Source organism: Mastacembelus armatus, chromosome 1 (genome assembly GCF_900324485.2).
Source record: "Mastacembelus armatus chromosome 1, fMasArm1.2, whole genome shotgun sequence".
Lineage (NCBI taxonomy): Eukaryota > Metazoa > Chordata > Actinopteri > Synbranchiformes > Mastacembelidae > Mastacembelus > Mastacembelus armatus.
In genome coordinates, this window is record NC_046633.1 from 1,146,669 (window position 1) to 1,165,910 (window position 19,242).

Below are 19,242 nucleotides of genomic sequence, written 5' to 3' on the forward strand. Positions count from 1 at the left end.
ACCGGCAGAGGAATTCCTGATTTATGTGGGAAATGAAACAAGAGCTAAACTTTTTTTTTCCTTTTTAACATGTAAATAAAGTCCACGATCCCCACCCTACAGCCATTAGGACCGGGGCATTTGTATATAAACGCAGGCGATGTCTTCCCGAGTGATAGATGTATGTTTTGTTATTTTCTTCGCATATTGTTGCGAGATGAAGGAGGAATACGTTTGAGCTGCAGGGTGGGAGACCCGCCGCCCAGTATATCGACTCCTAAAACTTCCACTTCCATTGTTATTACGGTAAAGGAAACAAGTCGTTAGAGCCACGCAGCTCACGGAGCTCTGATTTATGACCGTGTTGTTTCTTAAGTAGAAATTTCCAGGGAGGCTTGTTGGTCTAATTTGATGAGAAAACCATGCAGAGGCCGAGCAGTGTCTTGAGGAACAAAAGAGAAATGACCCTTTAAGGCTCTTCGGTCTTATCTCAGTGCAGGGATTAGTTTCCTCGGAGTGAAGCAGTTTTATTAGGAATAATTTCCCCACATACACTCAGTCCACGTGATGACTCCTGCTGTCTACACTGACTAGAAGTCAGCCTGTCTGTGTATAAACAGGGGGGCATTAGGGCCTCCAGGGGGGAGGCAGACCACTCCATCAGGGTGCAGACAGTCCGGATTCCCCTCCTGCACATTAGAGCCTCTTCAGCCTTTTATTCTCTCACCGAGCGTCTCCTTTATCAGCTCTCTATCTCCTAAACAGCGTCCAGCCTGGATTGAACCATCAATCAGTGCAGGCTGAGCTCTGCCAGGCCCGAACCGGGTCCCTGTCTCTTCCTCTGTCCGGGAGTCACGAAGCTTCCCGGGACCGTCTCAGCTCAGAGACCAAGATGCGTCACTCTGGAATTTTTTTTAGATATACAATTTGAATTTTTGTCAAATTTAGATGCATAAAAACGAAGTAGCACGGACAATTTACGCACAGACTCCTGGGAAAAGAAGTTTCTTCAACTTTGTGGAACACAAACCATAGAGAATAGAAACAAAGCAAAACTACTGAGCGAACTGAACATTGAAAACTTACTAAAACGAAATTTATTCTAAACTTTTTAATCCACAAAATTAATTCGTTTTGACTGAAACTCCTCAAATTGTCAGTATTTTTTTTTATCTGAATCACATTTTGCCACTGAGGCATGTTGGTTTCATAGATCGAGTATGAAAAGTGATTATATTTCGTTAAAAGTGGATAAAAGGCGAACCTGAAACATTAAAAGCCACTTTCTTTACTTGTGTAAGTGCAGGATGCTGAATTGTGCATTTGTGCGTCTTTGATCTTTGATGAATTATCTGCTCAACAGACGCTTTTAAACTCACCAAACTGCTTTTTCCTTCTGTCGTCTCCAACATCCAACTGGTGGCCCTGCAGGATCCCTCCTGCCTCAAAGGCCTTTTAGGAAGTTGTGCTTTGAGTTTTTACTGTTTATGATTTTCCATCCAAACTCCAGCAGCCCTCCGCTCTCAGACCGAGAACCATGAGACAAACTTGGGAGATATTTATTCTCACACACACGCGCACGCACGCGCACTGCTCTGCTGTCCTGCAGCTACTCATGTGCCCAGAAGACGCAGAGAAAGTTCCTACTCACACGACCTCTGTCACACCTGATGAATTAAGTCGAAATGAAAGAAGAAACTCGCAGCCTGTGACTTCTCAGACTCGAGTTACTGCGTCTGTGCACAGGTTTGTTTCACTTTTCTACTTTGTCACGACGGAAGAAGCGTCTGTGCCGGAAGGTTTGAATTTTAAAGACAAGTATCAGACAAAACCCTCGTGTCTCTCTTCGTATTTGGACGTTTTGAGTCTCACATGGGCCTGTGGGCTCTTCGTTAGGATGGTTTTTTAAAATGCAGATACAGAAATTGAAAAGGCGCATCAGGAGACCGCTTGTTCATGCGTGTCCTCGCTGACGGCCTGTTTCCCCCTGTGCTGTGGGTGTCGTCGCTGTTCCCGAGCGGCTCTCAGTGTTTAGGCGGAGGAAAGGCCTGTTTCCTGGACCAGGCTAAACATGGGCCTCTGGAGCGCCGCGCTCAGCCGGGACAGACCCGCTTCTGACCGGACGGACACCGGCAATAGATCACTTCGAGTACCGGGGCCCCGATGGGCGGGTGGACGGAGGCTACCAGCTGGGAAGGCTCTGCACCAGCAGGCGGGGTCAAGGGCCCCCTGCTGCTCGGGAGTTTGTCATCCTTACCCAGCCGGGATGACAGAGGCCGGAGAGGTGGAGGATGTTTATTGAAAGTTTCCTGCCATTAACTTTCACTTTCACTTCCTCATCAAAGACATGTCCAAGGTCCCGTGTCCCTGCATCAGCAACATTTGGACACGTACTAATACTGATCTGTGTCGCTCTGGTTCTGTTATTATAATAATAATAATAATAATAATAATAATATCCTGAGGACAGAACTGGACTGGAGCCTGCGGGTCACAGCGAGGTCTCAGGGACGGTTACATCTTCTGGAAAGACCTGCAAGTTTTAATCTGTGGGCAAACCAAATTCTGTCCTTGTTGAGTGAACCGATAATTAAAGATCGTTTCAGAGCAACTTTTCGTGTGTGTGTGTGTGTGTGTGTGTGTGTGTGTGTGTGTGTGTGTGTGTGTTTCCTTTAGCACAGCACTTTGGGCTGTGTGTGTCTGCTGCATGTGTACAGTACAGGTGAGCCAGTGTGTGTCAGTATCTGTGCGTGTCGTGGGTTCGAGTTTCCTCTGAAGTGAACTTGATGCTGCTCCTCAGTCCAGTGAATCAGTTAATGAGCCTGTTGGTCGTGTAAATTAGCTGTAGAGGTGTGTAATGATGCAGGCAGCCCTTTATCTGACATGTCATCTGTGTGTGTGTGTGTGTGTGTGTGTGTGGCCAAAACATCACAGTGCTTTTGTTTTAAAATCCAACACACACACACACACACACACACACACACACACACACCTCCAAGTTCTTTGTCCACACCCTGAAATAGTCCTTGGCCTAACAAAGAAAGAATGACACACACACCTCAGCAATGCAGCATGGCTCACATCATGTACAGGCCTGTCTTTGCTGTTCTGTGTTTAGGTGTGTGTGTGTGTGTGTGTGTGTGTTGGCCAACAGATCACAGAGCTGGAAACATGGCAACATTTTCTCACTCGCTGCATCTGAACGGTGACAGGAATGTCAGGAGGTGTCGACCACGTCCTGACACTCTGATGTGACGGTATGTAACGCCCAGGGTCACATTTCGTTCTGCCACTCCGACACGCAAACCTGCAGAAATGTGCTCGTCATCAATCTGCAGCACGACAGCAGACACAATATAAAAAGCTGATGTTTCTGTGTCCGTGGGTTGAGATGAATCATGGATGTGAGCTGATGGCTCCTTCAGTCAGTGCTGGGTCTCTGTATTGTTATTATCTAAACCTGAGCCATGGACCCCAAGTTACAGCAGCAACACAGTGAGATGTAACTCTACGTTTGGTTTTAATCCATTTTACTTTTTGACATTTATCTCTACATCAGGCTGTGTGACAAAAAATAAAAATAAAAACCGTAAAAATTGCTGCTCGTATTAAGTTTATTTTGAGACGATACTAATGCAGCCTTTTTGTACCCCAGTCACACACGAATCTAAAACCTAAAACAGTCCTCAGGAGTTTCAGGGTCTTTAATTCAAACCCTTTTCCCACTGAAGCTGATTTATCCAGTTTCTTGCTTCCAGTTGCCGTTGTCTGTAAGGAAAACGTGCACGGTGCTAAGTTGTGTGTGTATTGCATTTGTCATTTACATTCATGCCAGAGAGAGCGTTACACACACACACACACACACACACACCAGCTGTGACATAAAGAACAGTGACTGCTGCCGTCTGCTCACTGAAACCACTTTCCTACTGTAATGAATCAAAAGGAGCATGTCCATCTAAAGGCCGTCCATCAGCTGCCTGAGACAACAGCATCCGGCCCGCTGAAGTGTGACTGAACCCCTCCTGTCTCCTGAGCTGCTGCTCTGTGCCCGACCTTGACCTCTGACTTCCATCTGGGAAACTTAGATTCTCCTCAACAGGAATCAGCAAAATGTCGGACTACATTAAATCTGAGCAGGGAAACCACCAGCAGAATGAAACCTCCCTCCTCCATCCTCAGCGTCCATCTCTCTCTCTCTCTCAGCTCCTCCTTCTGTCTGAGAAATCATTTCCCCGCCGGCTGTGGGAGGAGCAAACGTCACCGCACTTCCTGTTCTCCTGGACCGAGCCTCAGTCTGTTTCTGGGCACCTGTGAGCTCAGCTGTCGCAGGAAGTGGAAAACCGCAGGACTCCCTCAGGACTGACCCAACACACGCAGCCAGCAGGTGTTCTGCAGTCAGGAGAGCTGAAGTGCTGATCTAATCGCTGTGGCTGTTCTGCTGCTCTTCAGATCAAGTGGAGAGTTTCATTTCTTCCCCCACATGGACACACACACACACACACACACAGAACACACAATGTACAGAAAACACAAGAAGAATAAAAGTGTTGGGCTGCGAGTGACAGTTAATTTTTGTTCATCTTGACGTTAATTAATCAATAAACCACAGAAAAACCATCATGTGTCATCGCAAAGGCAGAAACTCAACGCTGAGAAACTGGAGCCAGAAAATGTTTTGCTGTAAATTATTAATCGGTTACTAAAATATTCCAGGATTCGTTTTCAATTCGCAAGAACTAAAGTCATTTTTAGCACAACATAGTTCAGTCAATAATATATTTTACTGTGTGAACATATTATTGTTTGTGGCATAATATCTTGTCCCATGTTTGTACTAAATTAAAAATACATGGAAAAGATAACCGAAGACATACCTGAGTCCTCAGCACTTAAAGCCTGAGCACTGATACAAAGGATGAAGAAGGAGGAAACACGGATGAAGAGATTCACTGTTACACTTCAGGTTTACCGCAGGTTGGATAAGTGTAAAGCTCAGATTTCCACTTGTGGTTTGAGACTATAGCTTTTAAAGGAAAATAACGTGTCTAGTACACGAGGTGAATCCAGCTTGAACTCCTTTAATCTCTAATCCCCGGTTCACTGTTTGTGTCAGCGGAGCTCTTAATGGGAAGGCACACAGACACAAACTGAGCTCCAAACTTTATTTACTCACTTGTTGGTGTGTGATGAGCAGCAGAGCAGCTACAACATCTGGGCCTCCTGGGGACTTGTTGTGTGACAAGACAGCATAAACAGCAGTGATCCGTGGCGTGCCGCGCTGCCGCTGCAGACACTGAATCGCTTGCTGACCTGAAACCATTAGGTTATTTGTTTGTTTATGTGTTCGTGAACTGGTTTGACACCGGTGTGTAATTTTAGTAATTCTAACAAAGTATGAGGTTGATTGTAAATGTTATTATTAATTCAGCTCACTGGGAAGCTGCTGCAAATCAAAGAGCAGACTGACACAGATGTAGCTGAGTCTAAAAACATAGAGGTAAGTGCAGCTTTAAAGGGGAAGTACACACAAATAGACACAAAAAGAGAAAAGATCTGGGAGTGTGGGATTACACTGACACATGCCAGAGCTCCAACTTTACTCCCTATTCTAGCTTCTAGTGGTTGAGTTGCATTTTGGGTAATGAAGGTGCAAGGTTATTCTACAAAACAGTAGAATAAAGACACAATCTGCTGCAGTGATTTGAATGTATTTTTATATAAGGCCCATTGTGAGCATCACATTGTTACGTTTAATGTTGTTGTGCTTAAACAGGGTTTTCTTATACGTCTAAAATGTTTTTCTGTTATTAGTCCCAGATAAAATCCTTCTGTTTCTTCTTTACTTGTCCAAACAGATGGTGTCTGGCTCTGCTGAACCAGGACTGTCCAGTCCAGTTTTCAGCCTCCTTGTCTGTTTACTGTCTTGGTGGTATGAATAAAACCAGAAGCAATGTCGAGCGGCTCCATGACCAGAACCGAAAGGTCAGGGAGGGGTCACCGCTCTCACCAGCACAGAGATGGGAAACTATTATTGGAGCTATTGTGGAGTGACTATAACTCATGTGAAAGGAAGTTGTCTTGTTGTGTATATGTGTGTATCTTCATGTTCTAGTGACTGTACGTTTACACAAATCTATCTATAGACAACAAGCAGCGCATGATTTATTGCACAGCAGGGGCACTTTAAAACTCCCATGTATCCTCACTGCTGCAGGCTGAAATACACAGAATAATGAGCCGAGACAAGAAAAGATGATTGATCACTTGTGATTCCTTTTTTAGGTTTGTTTAGTTGGTGAGTTAATATGAGGGGATAAGCTTTGAATCCTTGCTATTAAATGAGAAAAAAACATATTCAGTACAAAGTCAATCTGCATATAGATTATAGTTTTTTAGGGAAGCGTGTTTAAAAGCGTGCGTGGAAGCCGTGCTCCGTTGGAGCCGCATGACCTTCCAGGCAGTAAACATTTTTCAGTAGGATGGACTCAGGCTGTTGCTCTCTCCCCCTGTGGCGTCGCCATCAAAATGACAATCTGTTATTGGGAGAGGCTGCGCTGCTCCTCCATCACACGCCAACGCTCTAAATAAAAAGCTCCCAGAGCCAAGCTTCGGGTCTGGACGCTGCAGTTTTTGGGCAAGAAATGCTTTTCCCCAAAATGTTTGGGGACAGTGAACTTCACATAAAAATAAACGTTGAATTTGAGGCCAGCGTGTCTCATATAAACACACACATACACACATTTGCAGCTGCAGCCTTCTTAGAAGCTCAGCGGATGCAGGACAGCAGGCTTCAAGGTCTTTGAGGCAAAACAAGACGTTCACCTCTGACTGCTGTGGCCAAAACCGACACCAGCAGGACACCATCACTCCCCACATCCTGGTACTGGTCCCAGTTTGTGGCATGGACTGAGCATTTAGCATCTTCATGAGGAAATAGACAGACAGATGAAGCTTTCGCCTTCTTATCTTCTGTACTACCCTGATGTGCTGGCCACTCATCTTATTCCGCCTTGTCTGACAGCATCACATATTATGATAATCAGAACATTCCCCACACATCTCTTTGGAAACTTTACTCTTTTCACTCATTTCATGAATTTTCAACATGTATTCAGTTTTTATCTTGTTATCTGATTCCACAGTCCATGGAGCTGACACCTATCATTGAGGACTATTTTTAAATTGTTATTTGGAACTTTATATTTAATTTGTGTCAAGATAATGTCATGCACGTTAGAAATGTGAGATTAAATGGATGTGGTTCAGAAGCAGGAAGAATGTTTTGTCTTCCTTCACCTATCTTTAACTTTTTTAGACTGTACACTGGGAATCAGAACTTTCTGTTTTTTAAAGTTTTTATTTTCTGTTGCTGTCCTGCTAATGTGCATCCATGCCAACACTAGGACACACACATGCACATGACCACACACACACACACACACACACACACACACACACACACACTCGATCCAGTTCCCATCAGCTGCTGGTGGAGCTGTGTCAGTTTCCCTAAGAAAAGTGCCCTTGCAATCCTAAAAATAGGATCTGGTTGTTCTCAGAATTGGGCTTTCTTGCAGCTCAGTAACCTTGACAGCTGCCGTGGCCACAATAAGGCCATCAGTCAGTCGAGGAGGAGGAGGAGCACTGCCCATCGGACAGCTCAGGGATACGAGCCTGCATTTGCGTCCACTGATCAACTGGTTTCCCAGCTCCGACAGCCAACTAACAGAGAAAACATTGCTGTTCCTGCAAAGTGTCTGACTATGTAGTTGTGAATTCTGGCTCCAGACGCAGCTCACAGACAAAACAAGAAAACAGCAGGTGATCACTGTGGCTGATCAGGGTAAAGATGAGTCGGAATGAGAGAAAAGCACCTCCCTGCATCCCTGACCACACAACCTCCAGCACCCATTAAAAGAAAAAAATCTTCTTCAGTCTGAATCCCCTCCAATCTCCACCTACCCACTGACCCATCTCTGTGTTGTGTTCAAGCGCTCCTCGTCTCCAGTCCTGAGGCCTGATGACAGCACAGACCTCTGGTCAAACAAACAGCAGACACGCTGCTGCTAAAGGCTGTTAGTCAACAGCCCCCTCCTACTTTGACCCCTGGCCCCGCACGCCACCTCCACTGCCTCCTCACAGACCCGGGTCCTGTTTGTTGATGTGCATGCAGCGACATGGATCACTACCTGTCAGAGATCAGCCAGACTCAACACAGACGAGACGGCAGAGAGGGAGTGCTGGGCGTGCACGTCCTGAGAGATACAGTACACACACGGCCTGCACTTTCTGTCTTGTTCTTGGTCTCGACTTCGCAGTATAAATTACTGCGTTGACAAGTTGTTGTGCACGCAAGTTTCACAAAGGAGGAAATGAGACCTATAGCTCGCTGACACACCACACTCCATTACCTGTCAGTGGCAAAAAACATCGACAGAGGCACACACACACACACACACACACACACAGTCCAGGAGGTGATGACCAAAGAGTCTTTCAGGAACACTAAGGGGCCCTGGGTCTGAGAGGTTCCCTTCAAAAAACATGTCAGGAACTGCTGTTTTCTACTGGCGTGTCAGTACGATTGGTGGTTCACCTTCAGCAGAAGCTGTTATATATTTATTTAACTATATTTTAGAGGAGGAGGAGTAGAGAGCTGGCAGGAAATGAGGGAAGGTGGGCAATTACATCCAAACAAAACTCTCAACTGGACCTGAACAAAAATAAGACCACATGCAACACCTGAACCTTCAGGCCACCTGTGCTCCACAGCCTTTATCAGCAACACAAACTAAATTTAATCACCACAATCAAAACTGCACTTCTCATAGTGCTTCAAGCCTGGAGACTCTTTGCCTAAAAATATTTGGAGAACAATAAAGAAAAAAATATTGAATGGAAAAGTCAAAAGTCTGAAACACAGGGACTCTGGGGAGGAAATCACTGATGTGGAATTTGTAACAGTGACACCTGAACAGTGTTTACACCCCTGGGAGCCACAGAAAGACATCCTGGTACATAGAGTACTCTGCAAAAGGTTTAGGCACTAAAAATACATGGATGATACTTTAATAGAAGTGATGTAGTTCTTCATTTACTTCATACAAACCTAGTCAGTATCTTCAGCTCTCCCCTTCGCCCTTAAACCAGCAGCAGTTTTCTCTGGTTGGACCTGCACACAGTGTCTCCTGGTACTTTGCAGCACCTTGGAGAAGCTGCTGCAGGTCTTCCATAGATTTAAGGTTAGTGGGTTCTTTCTGGGCTTATTGTCCTGCACAATGGACCCGGGATCACTTAGATTCTTGATGGTGTTGTGTGATAAGACTCTCAGACATATATGCCAAAAACCTCTGCACAGTGCTGCATATCCACTTTTTGATCACCTTAACGTTGAAGCAATACAAGAAATATGAGCTGAATCAGACTGTCCATGCTGATCTGTTTCTTCTCCTCCTCCTCATGCAGACTGTGCCAATATTAACAAAATATGACTTAACATCTGCGTCTGTCTTTGGACCATAGCTGGTTTGTGCCCTGTCTGCTGAGTTGATACATGTGTGTATCATACGTATGTGCAGGTTTTCTTATGTGTATGTTTTGACATGTTTATGGAGATGCGTAAATGTATTCTTGCTTGTTTCTTCATGTTGTTGGAGTCTGGGTTTGTGTGTTTGTTTATGAGGATGAGCAGGCAGAATCTCCCACTAAGCAGCTGTCAGAGCTGCCCTGGTTATTGTCTTCCCTGGGGTGTCAGCCTGTCAGCTCGTTGTACTGACGGCTCACCTCTCTCAGCCTCGCCTCGGCTGGCCTGGGGCTGGTTAAGGTGTGTGTGTGTGTGTGTGTGTGTGTGTGTGTGTGTGTGTGTGTGTGTGTCCTGCTCATGCTGGGGCCTTAGCAAATCTGATAATTACTGACCTGACAATGAAACCCGCTGACCCCCCCCAAACACCCACTGACAGCCCTGTGCCCAGATCTCCCCTATTAGGCACCGAACAACCTCCACAGAGAACAGGCTCACAGCTTAAAACAGACATACAGTGGCTGCTGCACATGAAAGAACACATTTGATCCCTGCTTTATGTTTCCATACATGACGCGCACACACACACACAGTTTTCTTCCCATTCTTCAGATGTTCACACATGGAACATGGGGAGGAATGAAAACATCTGAAGCATGACAGAAAGTTTTGGAGAACAATGGTGTGTGTGTGCATATGTGTACGTGTGTGTTGAAGGAGTAGGAACAGTATGAAAGTCAACATGCAGGTGCTTTGCCCCCTTTATGCCCTTGTTACCCCCCCTCCTCCACACACACACACACACACACACACACACACACAGACCAGTAGCTGCTGTGCAGAGGGCCTTGGTGCAGAATAACTGGTGTTGACTGAGAACATGCAGCCACAGCAGCCTCTGTTTTCACAGGAAATAAGATTATCTGACTGTTCGTCTTTCAGGAGTTATTCAAGAAATCCCCTCATCAGTGTGATTTTTAGTTTTCACCTACTTCTGTAACCAGTGGAGCGTTCAAGTTCAGTGGGAAATGCACTGGCAAATCGGCAAATTGTCGATCATAATGTTCAGATCCACTGGTTTAACTTGCTGTGTTAACATTGGGATGTTATGACATGTCATTTTTACAGTCCCCAGAGAATGACATTACCATTTAGCTCAACATATTATGCACCTCCAGTACTTAACTTCTTACAAAGTGCAGTAAAATAATGGCTGCTGAAGATCCATAGAACCAACCCTTTGAATTTCTCTGTTATTTCTCTGTAACCCTGACACATTGAATATTTCTCATTCTAAATACATGTAACGTTGACACCAGTAGGTCTAAAAACGCTTTATTACAAACCTGATTCAAAATTGCAAATTAAATGTTTGTTCCAGCAGGTTCTACTCTGGAACATCTCTCTTATTTTATCCTCCTCAAAAATGTGTGAGTAGCCTCTGTTAGGCCTGCAGTCTGCAGTCAGACAGAGAGGAGGAGCCCAGGCAGCAAAACGTCCATCATGTCGACAAATTGACTCAATCATCTTCATCCAGGACCATTAGCCCCTCGCCCCTTTGAAATTCAACACTGTTGATGGTTCACCAGAGTGTTTTTGGAGAGGGAAAGGAAAAGGGAAAGAGTGGAGGAACAGCAGAGGTCCGATCATCTCCGGCAGTGATGGAGCAGCAGGAGATTGGTGTGATGCATCAAGTACTCTGTGTGTGTGTGTGTGTGTGTGTGTGTGTGTGTGTGTGTGTGTCTGAGACTCACACTTCACTGACACAAGAACATGCTGCTTGAGCTACAGGAGGGCTGGGAGTGAAAACTACAGTGAAGCTGAGTCTATTCATCAAACACTTCAGATCAAACACACAAAAGAGAGTGTGTGAAAAATGGTGTGTGTATCCCTGTGTGTGTGTGTGTGTGTGTGTGTGTGTGTGTGTGTGTGTGTGTGTGTGTGCTAATATCAGTATGTAGTGACCAACGTGGAGGGATTAGGAGACAATGGACCTGTGGGCACATATAAGAGGCCCCCACCCCACAAACAAAAACCACAGACTCAAAGTCACACATCTGTTTTTGCCAGTGTTGTGTCACTGTTTGTTCATTTGGTCTTTGTGCTCATTCATTTCACACCAAATTTTACTTTTTTATTCTGTGTCTCTTTGTAATCATGTTGATTGACAGAAACATGAACAGCCCCTGGCCCCAGCAGTTTTAACAATGCTGTTTATATTTATTATATACAATCTGGGCTGCTACTAACATATATTTTCATTGTTGATTAATCTGCATATCACTCCCTTTAACGATTCATTTTGTTGAGTATAAAAAGTCAGAAAATACTGAAAAATGTCTAGAACAAGTTCCCAAACCCCACCACCATATTGCTTTATATTATGTGACTACCAGATTTATAAAAACAGAAATAATCTGAATATTTTGTTCATATGTGAACAGTTTTTTAAAAAACATTTATAGGTAATGTATTTAAACACATATTTTACATGTCACACTTATTTTATTCTACAAAATCACTTTAAACACAGTAAAACGCAGTACTCTGGTACATTTTACGTTTCAGGTACATTAGTGTAATAAGAACTAACCAACCCTGTCCAACTGAAAAACGTCAAAGGTGGATTAGATTGGAGATTGGGCCAATCCTTCTATCTGTCATGATATGGTTGTTTGATACTAAAAAAACTGAAAATATTATATATATATTATATACATATATAATATGATATTTAACTTGAAATGATTAGTGACATGACCTGAGAGACTGCACTCATTAAGACTCAGCAGGTTCCTCACAGCCACACTGACCTCTTGTGGTAAAACACAGGCTGCATCACCCAGTCTTTAGTAAGGCACAGAGTAAGGTTAATAATACTTTGATGTAATTAGTGTCTTTGTGCTACTTTCTGCATCTACTCCACTATATTTCATAAAAAAACACTGCACTTTTTATCCCACTACATCTGACTGCCTGCCAGAGGTATTTTATTTTCTGAATGCATCTAATTTAATTACTGTAATCTATGACAACACAGAGGATATTATGCATCTATCTATCTATCTATCTATCTATCTATCTATCTATCTATCTATCTATCTATCTATCTATCTATCTATTTCTATTGCTGTACTCTCATTGGCTGTCTCGGATTTACGTCTGTGTTGCGTGCCTTCCTATTGGCTGGCATATTCACACCTATTTCTGTGTGTCCTGGAGCGGAGGGTGAAGGTGAATCCGGTCCGGCTTTCTCGGTTCCTCTTCTCGTCGCTGGAAGGTCCTTCTCCCCGTTTCCTCCTCCCGCGCTGCACCGGGATCATTAGCTTTAGCTCGAGCCATGTCCGTATTCACCGATGTTCCGCAGGCCGCTCCCGTAGCGGTGTTCAAGCTGACGGCGGACTTCAGAGAAGACAGCCACTCGCAGAAGGTGAATCTCGGAGTCGGAGGTAAGCTAACGGAAGCTAGCTGGCGGCTAATGCTAAAGCTAACGTAGCTGTCACCGATCCAGTCCCGGTAAACAGTCCCGCTATCGGGTTGGCTTGTTAGCCTCCATTAGCTCGTTAGCGCCGTGTGTCTCTTTGGGGCGGCCTAGTTTGATGGCGCTAACAAACATTAGATGCTGTTTGATTTGACCTTCGCTACAAGCTAGCTAGCTAGCTGGGAAGCTAACAAGGTGAAGCTAACGCTAACACTCAGGGTTAGGGTTAGGCACACTGTGTCTGCTCGGTGTAAATATAAAGGTTAGAGCAGGTGAATCAACGTCTCATTACTGATAACTTCTGTACCATCTCATTATTTGTAAGCACCAGCAGGAACACAGCAGCTTTACTGGTCTTACTGGTCTTACTGGTGTAGAGAGTGTAAAGCAGCTCAGTGCTTTGCGGGATGAACACTGGGAGTAACTGTTAATGTTAGTGAGGTGTGAAGATTTTTACATGAAGATTTGTTTGTTTAGCTTCAGGTCAAATCACGGGACTTTGTTTTAAAGTCAATCTTGTAAATTTTGAATATTGTGTGTGTGTGTGTGTGTGTGTGTGTGTGTATCCCCTGAGGTAAAATAACCAAAGATAGTTATATTAATTACAGACTGACATGACTAACCACACAATTAAAAGTCTTAAAGTTGAGGTAAAGCCAATATTTTAGCTGTATTGCAGCATTATCGTTACCGAAGTCATGACAGCAATACCATGTTAAGAAACAGTCAGAAAACACAAATGTTTGTCATTTGTAAATCTGTAAACAGTCAGCGTCAGTACTCTCAGATGGCAGGACTGTGCTTCTGTACTCATTGCCAAAATCACTAAAAACTAGTCCGGACCAGAAATAATCAGCAAGAGCGATAAACTCTCCCAAGAACCAGATCAGATTCAGAGATTTTGTTGGGACACATGTAGACAGAAATGTGGTGTGTGGAACAGAACAGAAATAAAGCAACATCTGTAGGTGTTACTGCTGTGTCCTACACCACATATACACTCACATACTGACCTCTAACCAACACGTCCACTTGTTTTGGCCTTTTAGGTGTGTCTGGCCTATAACCCATAGTAAGTGTGTACAGCCTGATATTTGATCCAGGCCTCGCAGCACAAGTTCTTAAGGAGTCAAATATGTGGAGCGCACCCACATGGTCATGTCTCACTATAGTTGTGAGGACCCTCATTGACATAATGGATTCCCCACACCCTTACCCTGTCCTCAACCATCACAACTAAATAGTTAAACTCAATACTTACTCTAAACTAAACCTAATTCAAACTTTAACCCTAAAACCAAATGTTAACTCTCACAAAACCTTGTGAATTTGTGACACACCCAAAATGTCCACACAAGAATGGTAATAAAACGTGTCCACATACCCAGAGAAAGACGTGTATACATTCTGCATTAACTGTATGGTAGGTAGAAGCTTCTGTGGCTTATTAATGAGGTGTCGTGTTGCTGCAGCTTACCGCACTGATGATTGCCAGCCCTGGGTGCTGCCGGTGGTGAAGAAGGTGGAGCGGCTGATTGTAGAGGATAACACCCTGAACCACGAGTACCTGCCCATCCTCGGCCTGCCCGAGTTCCGCTCCGCCGCCTCCAAGGTCGCTCTGGGAGACGACAGCCCCGCCATCAAGGAGAACAGGGTGAGGCATGGACGTTAAACATTTACACTGTGAGTCTGGTCCTGCTTCATCAGTATTAGCCAGACTGTGGACAGCATTATCTCAGGCAACACTGTCAGCATGAGGCTGTGTGTACAAAACAGTGTATGATGTTATTCTATACTTTACTAACCAGTGGTTATTAGTTTACAAGTTGTGTTCAATATTTCTTAATGCTGTAATACTACTGGCTTGTTAAACTAGTAATCTGTACATGACATTGTCGGTCTTCTCTTTTTTCCTCTTCACATGCTTCACACACATGACGTCATATGTTTCTGCCCTTACATTTGATATTTTAGAGATATTTTAAAGAGATTATTTGATTAATCACAATGAATGGTTACATGTTAATGAGCTTTTTTATTCTTCTGCTGTCGTGTGTCTCAGGTTGGAGCGGTCCAGGCTCTGGGTGGGACCGGTGCGTTGAGGATCGGGGCAGACTTCCTGCGACGCTGGTACAATGGCACCAACAACACAGCCACACCTGTCTACGTCTCAGCACCCACCTGGGGTTAGTGGACAGCTGTACAGCGAATATCGTAGTGCTTTAAATGCCCTCACACTTCTTAGAACTTTTGCTGCTGGTGATAGATTAGACTTTTTTTTAACAAAGTCACTCAGCAGGTTTGACTATGTTGTTGGATGGTGGTCACAGTTTCATAGTAGATTCCAGGTTTTAAAAATCTCTTCGTGTTCTTCTTCCTCCTAGAAAACCACAATGGTGTGTTTTCTGATGCTGGCTTCAAAGACATCCGACCCTACCACTACTGGGATGCTGCTAAAAGGGGGCTGGACCTCCCTGGGCTCCTGGATGACTTGGAGGTGAGGAGTGCAGGTTTGCTGAATGTCAGCATTGACTGGCACCTTCAAACATCTGCCTAACTCCTGTACTGAACGTGCAGTTATGGTCATATTTGTTTAAAGTGTCTTTAGCTCTGACTTTGCCTTTCTCCACAGAAAGCTCCAGAACACTCCATCTTCGTCCTCCATGCCTGTGCACACAACCCCACCGGCACCGACCCGACCCAGGAGGAGTGGAAGCAGATCGCAGAGATCATGAAGGTAAAACAGTGTTGATTTAGTAGTTTCTCAGGTTACGTGATGGTGTTTGAGGTGTCAGGGCCTCTAATGTGTTCTCTCATATGTTTTCAGTGTTTTAAAGCTGCTGCCCTGATTCTGAACTAATTCTGCATCTAAAATATGTCTTGGTTTTGTCTCTATAATGTCATCTTGAAAACATGTTTGTCTCCTGGACCGGCCAATCATTCATTCATTTTGGCTTGAAGAGGATATTTTGAGACTGGCTGTATGTAGGATTTTCTCCATTTCTTTGATTTCTCTGTCTTTCCTCGTCTAGAGGAGGAAGTTGTTTGCATTCTTCGATTCAGCCTATCAGGGCTTTGCCTCTGGCAGTCTGGAAAAAGACGCCTGGGCCATCCGCTACTTTGTTTCCGAGGGTTTTGAGCTCTTCATAGCTCAGTCCTTCTCCAAAAACTTTGGTCTTTACAGTGAGTACACTTAAACTCATACCTGTACACACTGTACACATGAAAAGAAACACCACTCTTGCTCATCATATTTTCTATATAATTCTCTGCCACTGTTATCAGATGAGAGAGTGGGGAACCTGACGGTGGTTGCTCACGACAGCGAGAATTTGGCCCGCACCCTGTCTCAGATGGAGAAGATTGTCAGGACGACCTGGTCCAACCCACCGTCTCAGGGAGCACGCGTCGTTAGCAAGACTCTGAACTGCCCCGAGCTGTTCGCTGAATGGTACGCTCCTTTCGAAATATAAACTTGAACTTACCAAATGTCTTTCACTCATTCACTTTCCTCACAGTCAGTGAACACAACATCTCTTTTTTTCCCCCACCTCCTGCTGCAGGAAGGGTAACGTGAAGACCATGGCAGACCGGGTTCTGTTGATGAGGGAGCAGTTGAAGACAAAGCTGCAGGCTCTGGGCACCCCGGGCACCTGGGACCACATCACCGAGCAGATTGGCATGTTCAGCTTCACCGGCCTGAACCGTGAGCACAAAACATTTATTCAGACACATCCAGCTGTTAACATCCTGCTTATATCAGACCTGTTCCTACCAACTACCCACACACTGTTAGACTGTGATCAGTATTTTCCGTCCTGTGGAACATCTCATTATCTTTGTCTCATATTAACATGAGGCAGGTTGAAGCTCAAAACATCAGTTCCCCTTCGCACTGTGTGTGACCATCACTGTGAACTGTGTCTTACAGCCAAACAGGTGGAGTACATGATCAAGGAGAAGCATGTGTACCTGATGGCCAGCGGTCGCATCAACATGTGCGGTCTGACCACCAAGAACATTGACTACGTGGCCCAGTCCATCCATGAAGCCGTCACCAAGGTCCAGTAAAGGCTGCGTTCGTCCATTTCCTGCCTCCTGTACGCTACAGGAACTATTATGTCTGTACCCCCCATGTCCCACCTCTGCTTACCTTTTCCTCTGATTGGTTAAACTGCAGCAGGGCTTGTCCAGTTCAACCAATGGGAAGACCGATGTGTTGCTATTCTCTTATAAACATTTGGGAGGTACAATGATAGTAGAAAATGACTTGAAAACACGCCCAGGTATCACTGTCAGCAGAGATCCAAATGCCTCAATGTGTAGAAGATACAAACTTGTCTGTATCTGTCTTTTATCCATGTCCCTTCATCTATAGGTTTACCCGCCTTTGTGCTTTCACTACCGAATATTCACCTCCATGTTTGTTTTACACTGGACATCAGAACATTGGCCAGTCAGTGATTATACTCTGCTTCCTCAATCATTTATAGGATTAGAAGTGGTTATACAGCTAAGTTATATAAATACATGAGATAGCTGTTTGGACTCTCTCCATTTCATGCAGAAGCACAGAACTCATGGCAAATCAGCCTGAGAAAAATCCATTTAACTCATAGTGTGACCTGTCTCACTTTAATCTGGTAATAACATTTCATGTTTTAAACTCGGGAAACAAGGCTCGTCGGTTATTGTCTGGGCTGACAGGTCATTTGAAGGTGTTGCATGTGCGTGAGGTTGTGAGTGTCACCTTGTAAGACTTGTGCAACTGTTTTGCCTGTTAGTTGAGGTTCAACAAACGACTGTGTGCCAACAGTGAACAATCATCTCTTGTTCTCTCTCCATCCTACAATGCACTTATCGTGTTATTGAAAGCCTCTGTACAGTGGGCTGTTGTAATGAGCCGCTGTGATCAGACCTCAGAGTCTGACACCTTTAGCTGCACAACCACGCTCCCATTATGTGGTGTTGTTTGTAATAGCGCACAACAGTATGTGTATTCATACTGAAATAAATGACTGTAAACCACAGTAATCGGTCACCCTGTGCTTTTTTTCTTCTGGACCTTCCCTTGACAATACAATATTTAAAAACCTGCATGCGTAAAGGGTAGTAGTCACAAAACCTGTGAAAAAACAGGAAGATTTAGATTTGATAGCTGATCACAGCCTGTTGATGTGGGTGCAACTTTTTTTATTCTGTTGAATTTATTCAAAGTAAGTCTCTGTAGAAACTAAAATCTAAACTGGAGACTTGAAGCTCAAGATGCTGCAACTCAATACTATGACCGTCACTTAGGTACTTTTTATTTTGCAAGTTTCAAGTTGTGACATTCTTTCCAAAAGCACTTTGTTCGTTCATCTCATCCATGCAGGCGTTTCCAATACAAAACACAAGCAGACAAATTCACCAGTCGGGGATGATGTTGGCTCGTAGCAGAAATCTTATGAAAAGTAACTATAGCAGGAAACATTCATCAAATCTACAGTCTCAGCATCAGCATCCTGCGGCAGAATCATTTGTCTGGTTTGAACTCAGAGGTTGAGGCTGGTTGGCTGTGGGTGATGCTCAAATGCAGCAAAGTGACTCAGCAGCATTGATATTTTGCACCCAGGAGAAATGCCCCCCCCCCAGCCTGTTTCATTCACCAATGAGCAGAGTCAGAAAGTGTCCTCCCACCTCCCCAGCCTATAATGGATTGATCTGTGTGTGTCCACAGCCCATGCTGCCTGGAGAGGCTTCTTATGCTGGTATTCATTTATCTTTAAATCTGGCAATAGTCATAAAAATATAATACAAACTGACATGTTTCTAAAGAGAAAGTGAACATTTACACAAAAACTGTTCAGTCAGGTCAAACCACTTAAAACCTCCAGTGAAACAAAAGCTGCTCTTTATATCATCAGAATATGATATTACAAGTGATGTGTCAGGTTAGCTAAGGCCAATACCAACCAGAGCTAAAAGCATCAGACCTTTATCTAAATATCCCCTTTTCTCTCATCCCTCCCTGCATCCACCCTTTTGCTCCTCCTGCTCTCCTGTGCTGCAGTGGCACAAATCTTGAGTCTGCAGGCACCGTCAGATGGAGCCACGCCCTGCCATGCTGCCCCAGCACCATGCAGACACACACAAACCGCACAGGCCTGTGCAGCTTTAGGGACACATTCAGAACAATATGCACAGACTAGGACAAGGCTGCGGACACCACACTCAGGACTGGATGAATACCTTGCACATCGAAGTGACAGGACATTTG

General features: G+C 44.4%; 1 protein-coding gene across 1 annotated transcript; it reads left to right on the forward strand.

The window, feature by feature from the left end:
- Positions 1–12,701: 12,701 nt before the first annotated feature.
- On the forward strand, positions 12,702–18,017 carry LOC113128804 (aspartate aminotransferase, cytoplasmic-like). Its single transcript, XM_026304381.1, has 9 exons — positions 12,702–12,951; positions 14,456–14,637; positions 15,046–15,169; positions 15,368–15,480; positions 15,616–15,720; positions 16,016–16,166; positions 16,269–16,434; positions 16,547–16,689; positions 16,915–18,017. Exons 1-9 carry the CDS (start codon positions 12,843–12,845, stop codon positions 17,052–17,054), a joined length of 1,233 nt encoding a protein of 410 aa, XP_026160166.1. The 5' UTR covers positions 12,702–12,842; the 3' UTR covers positions 17,055–18,017.
- The last annotated feature ends 1,225 nt before the right edge of the window (positions 18,018–19,242 follow it).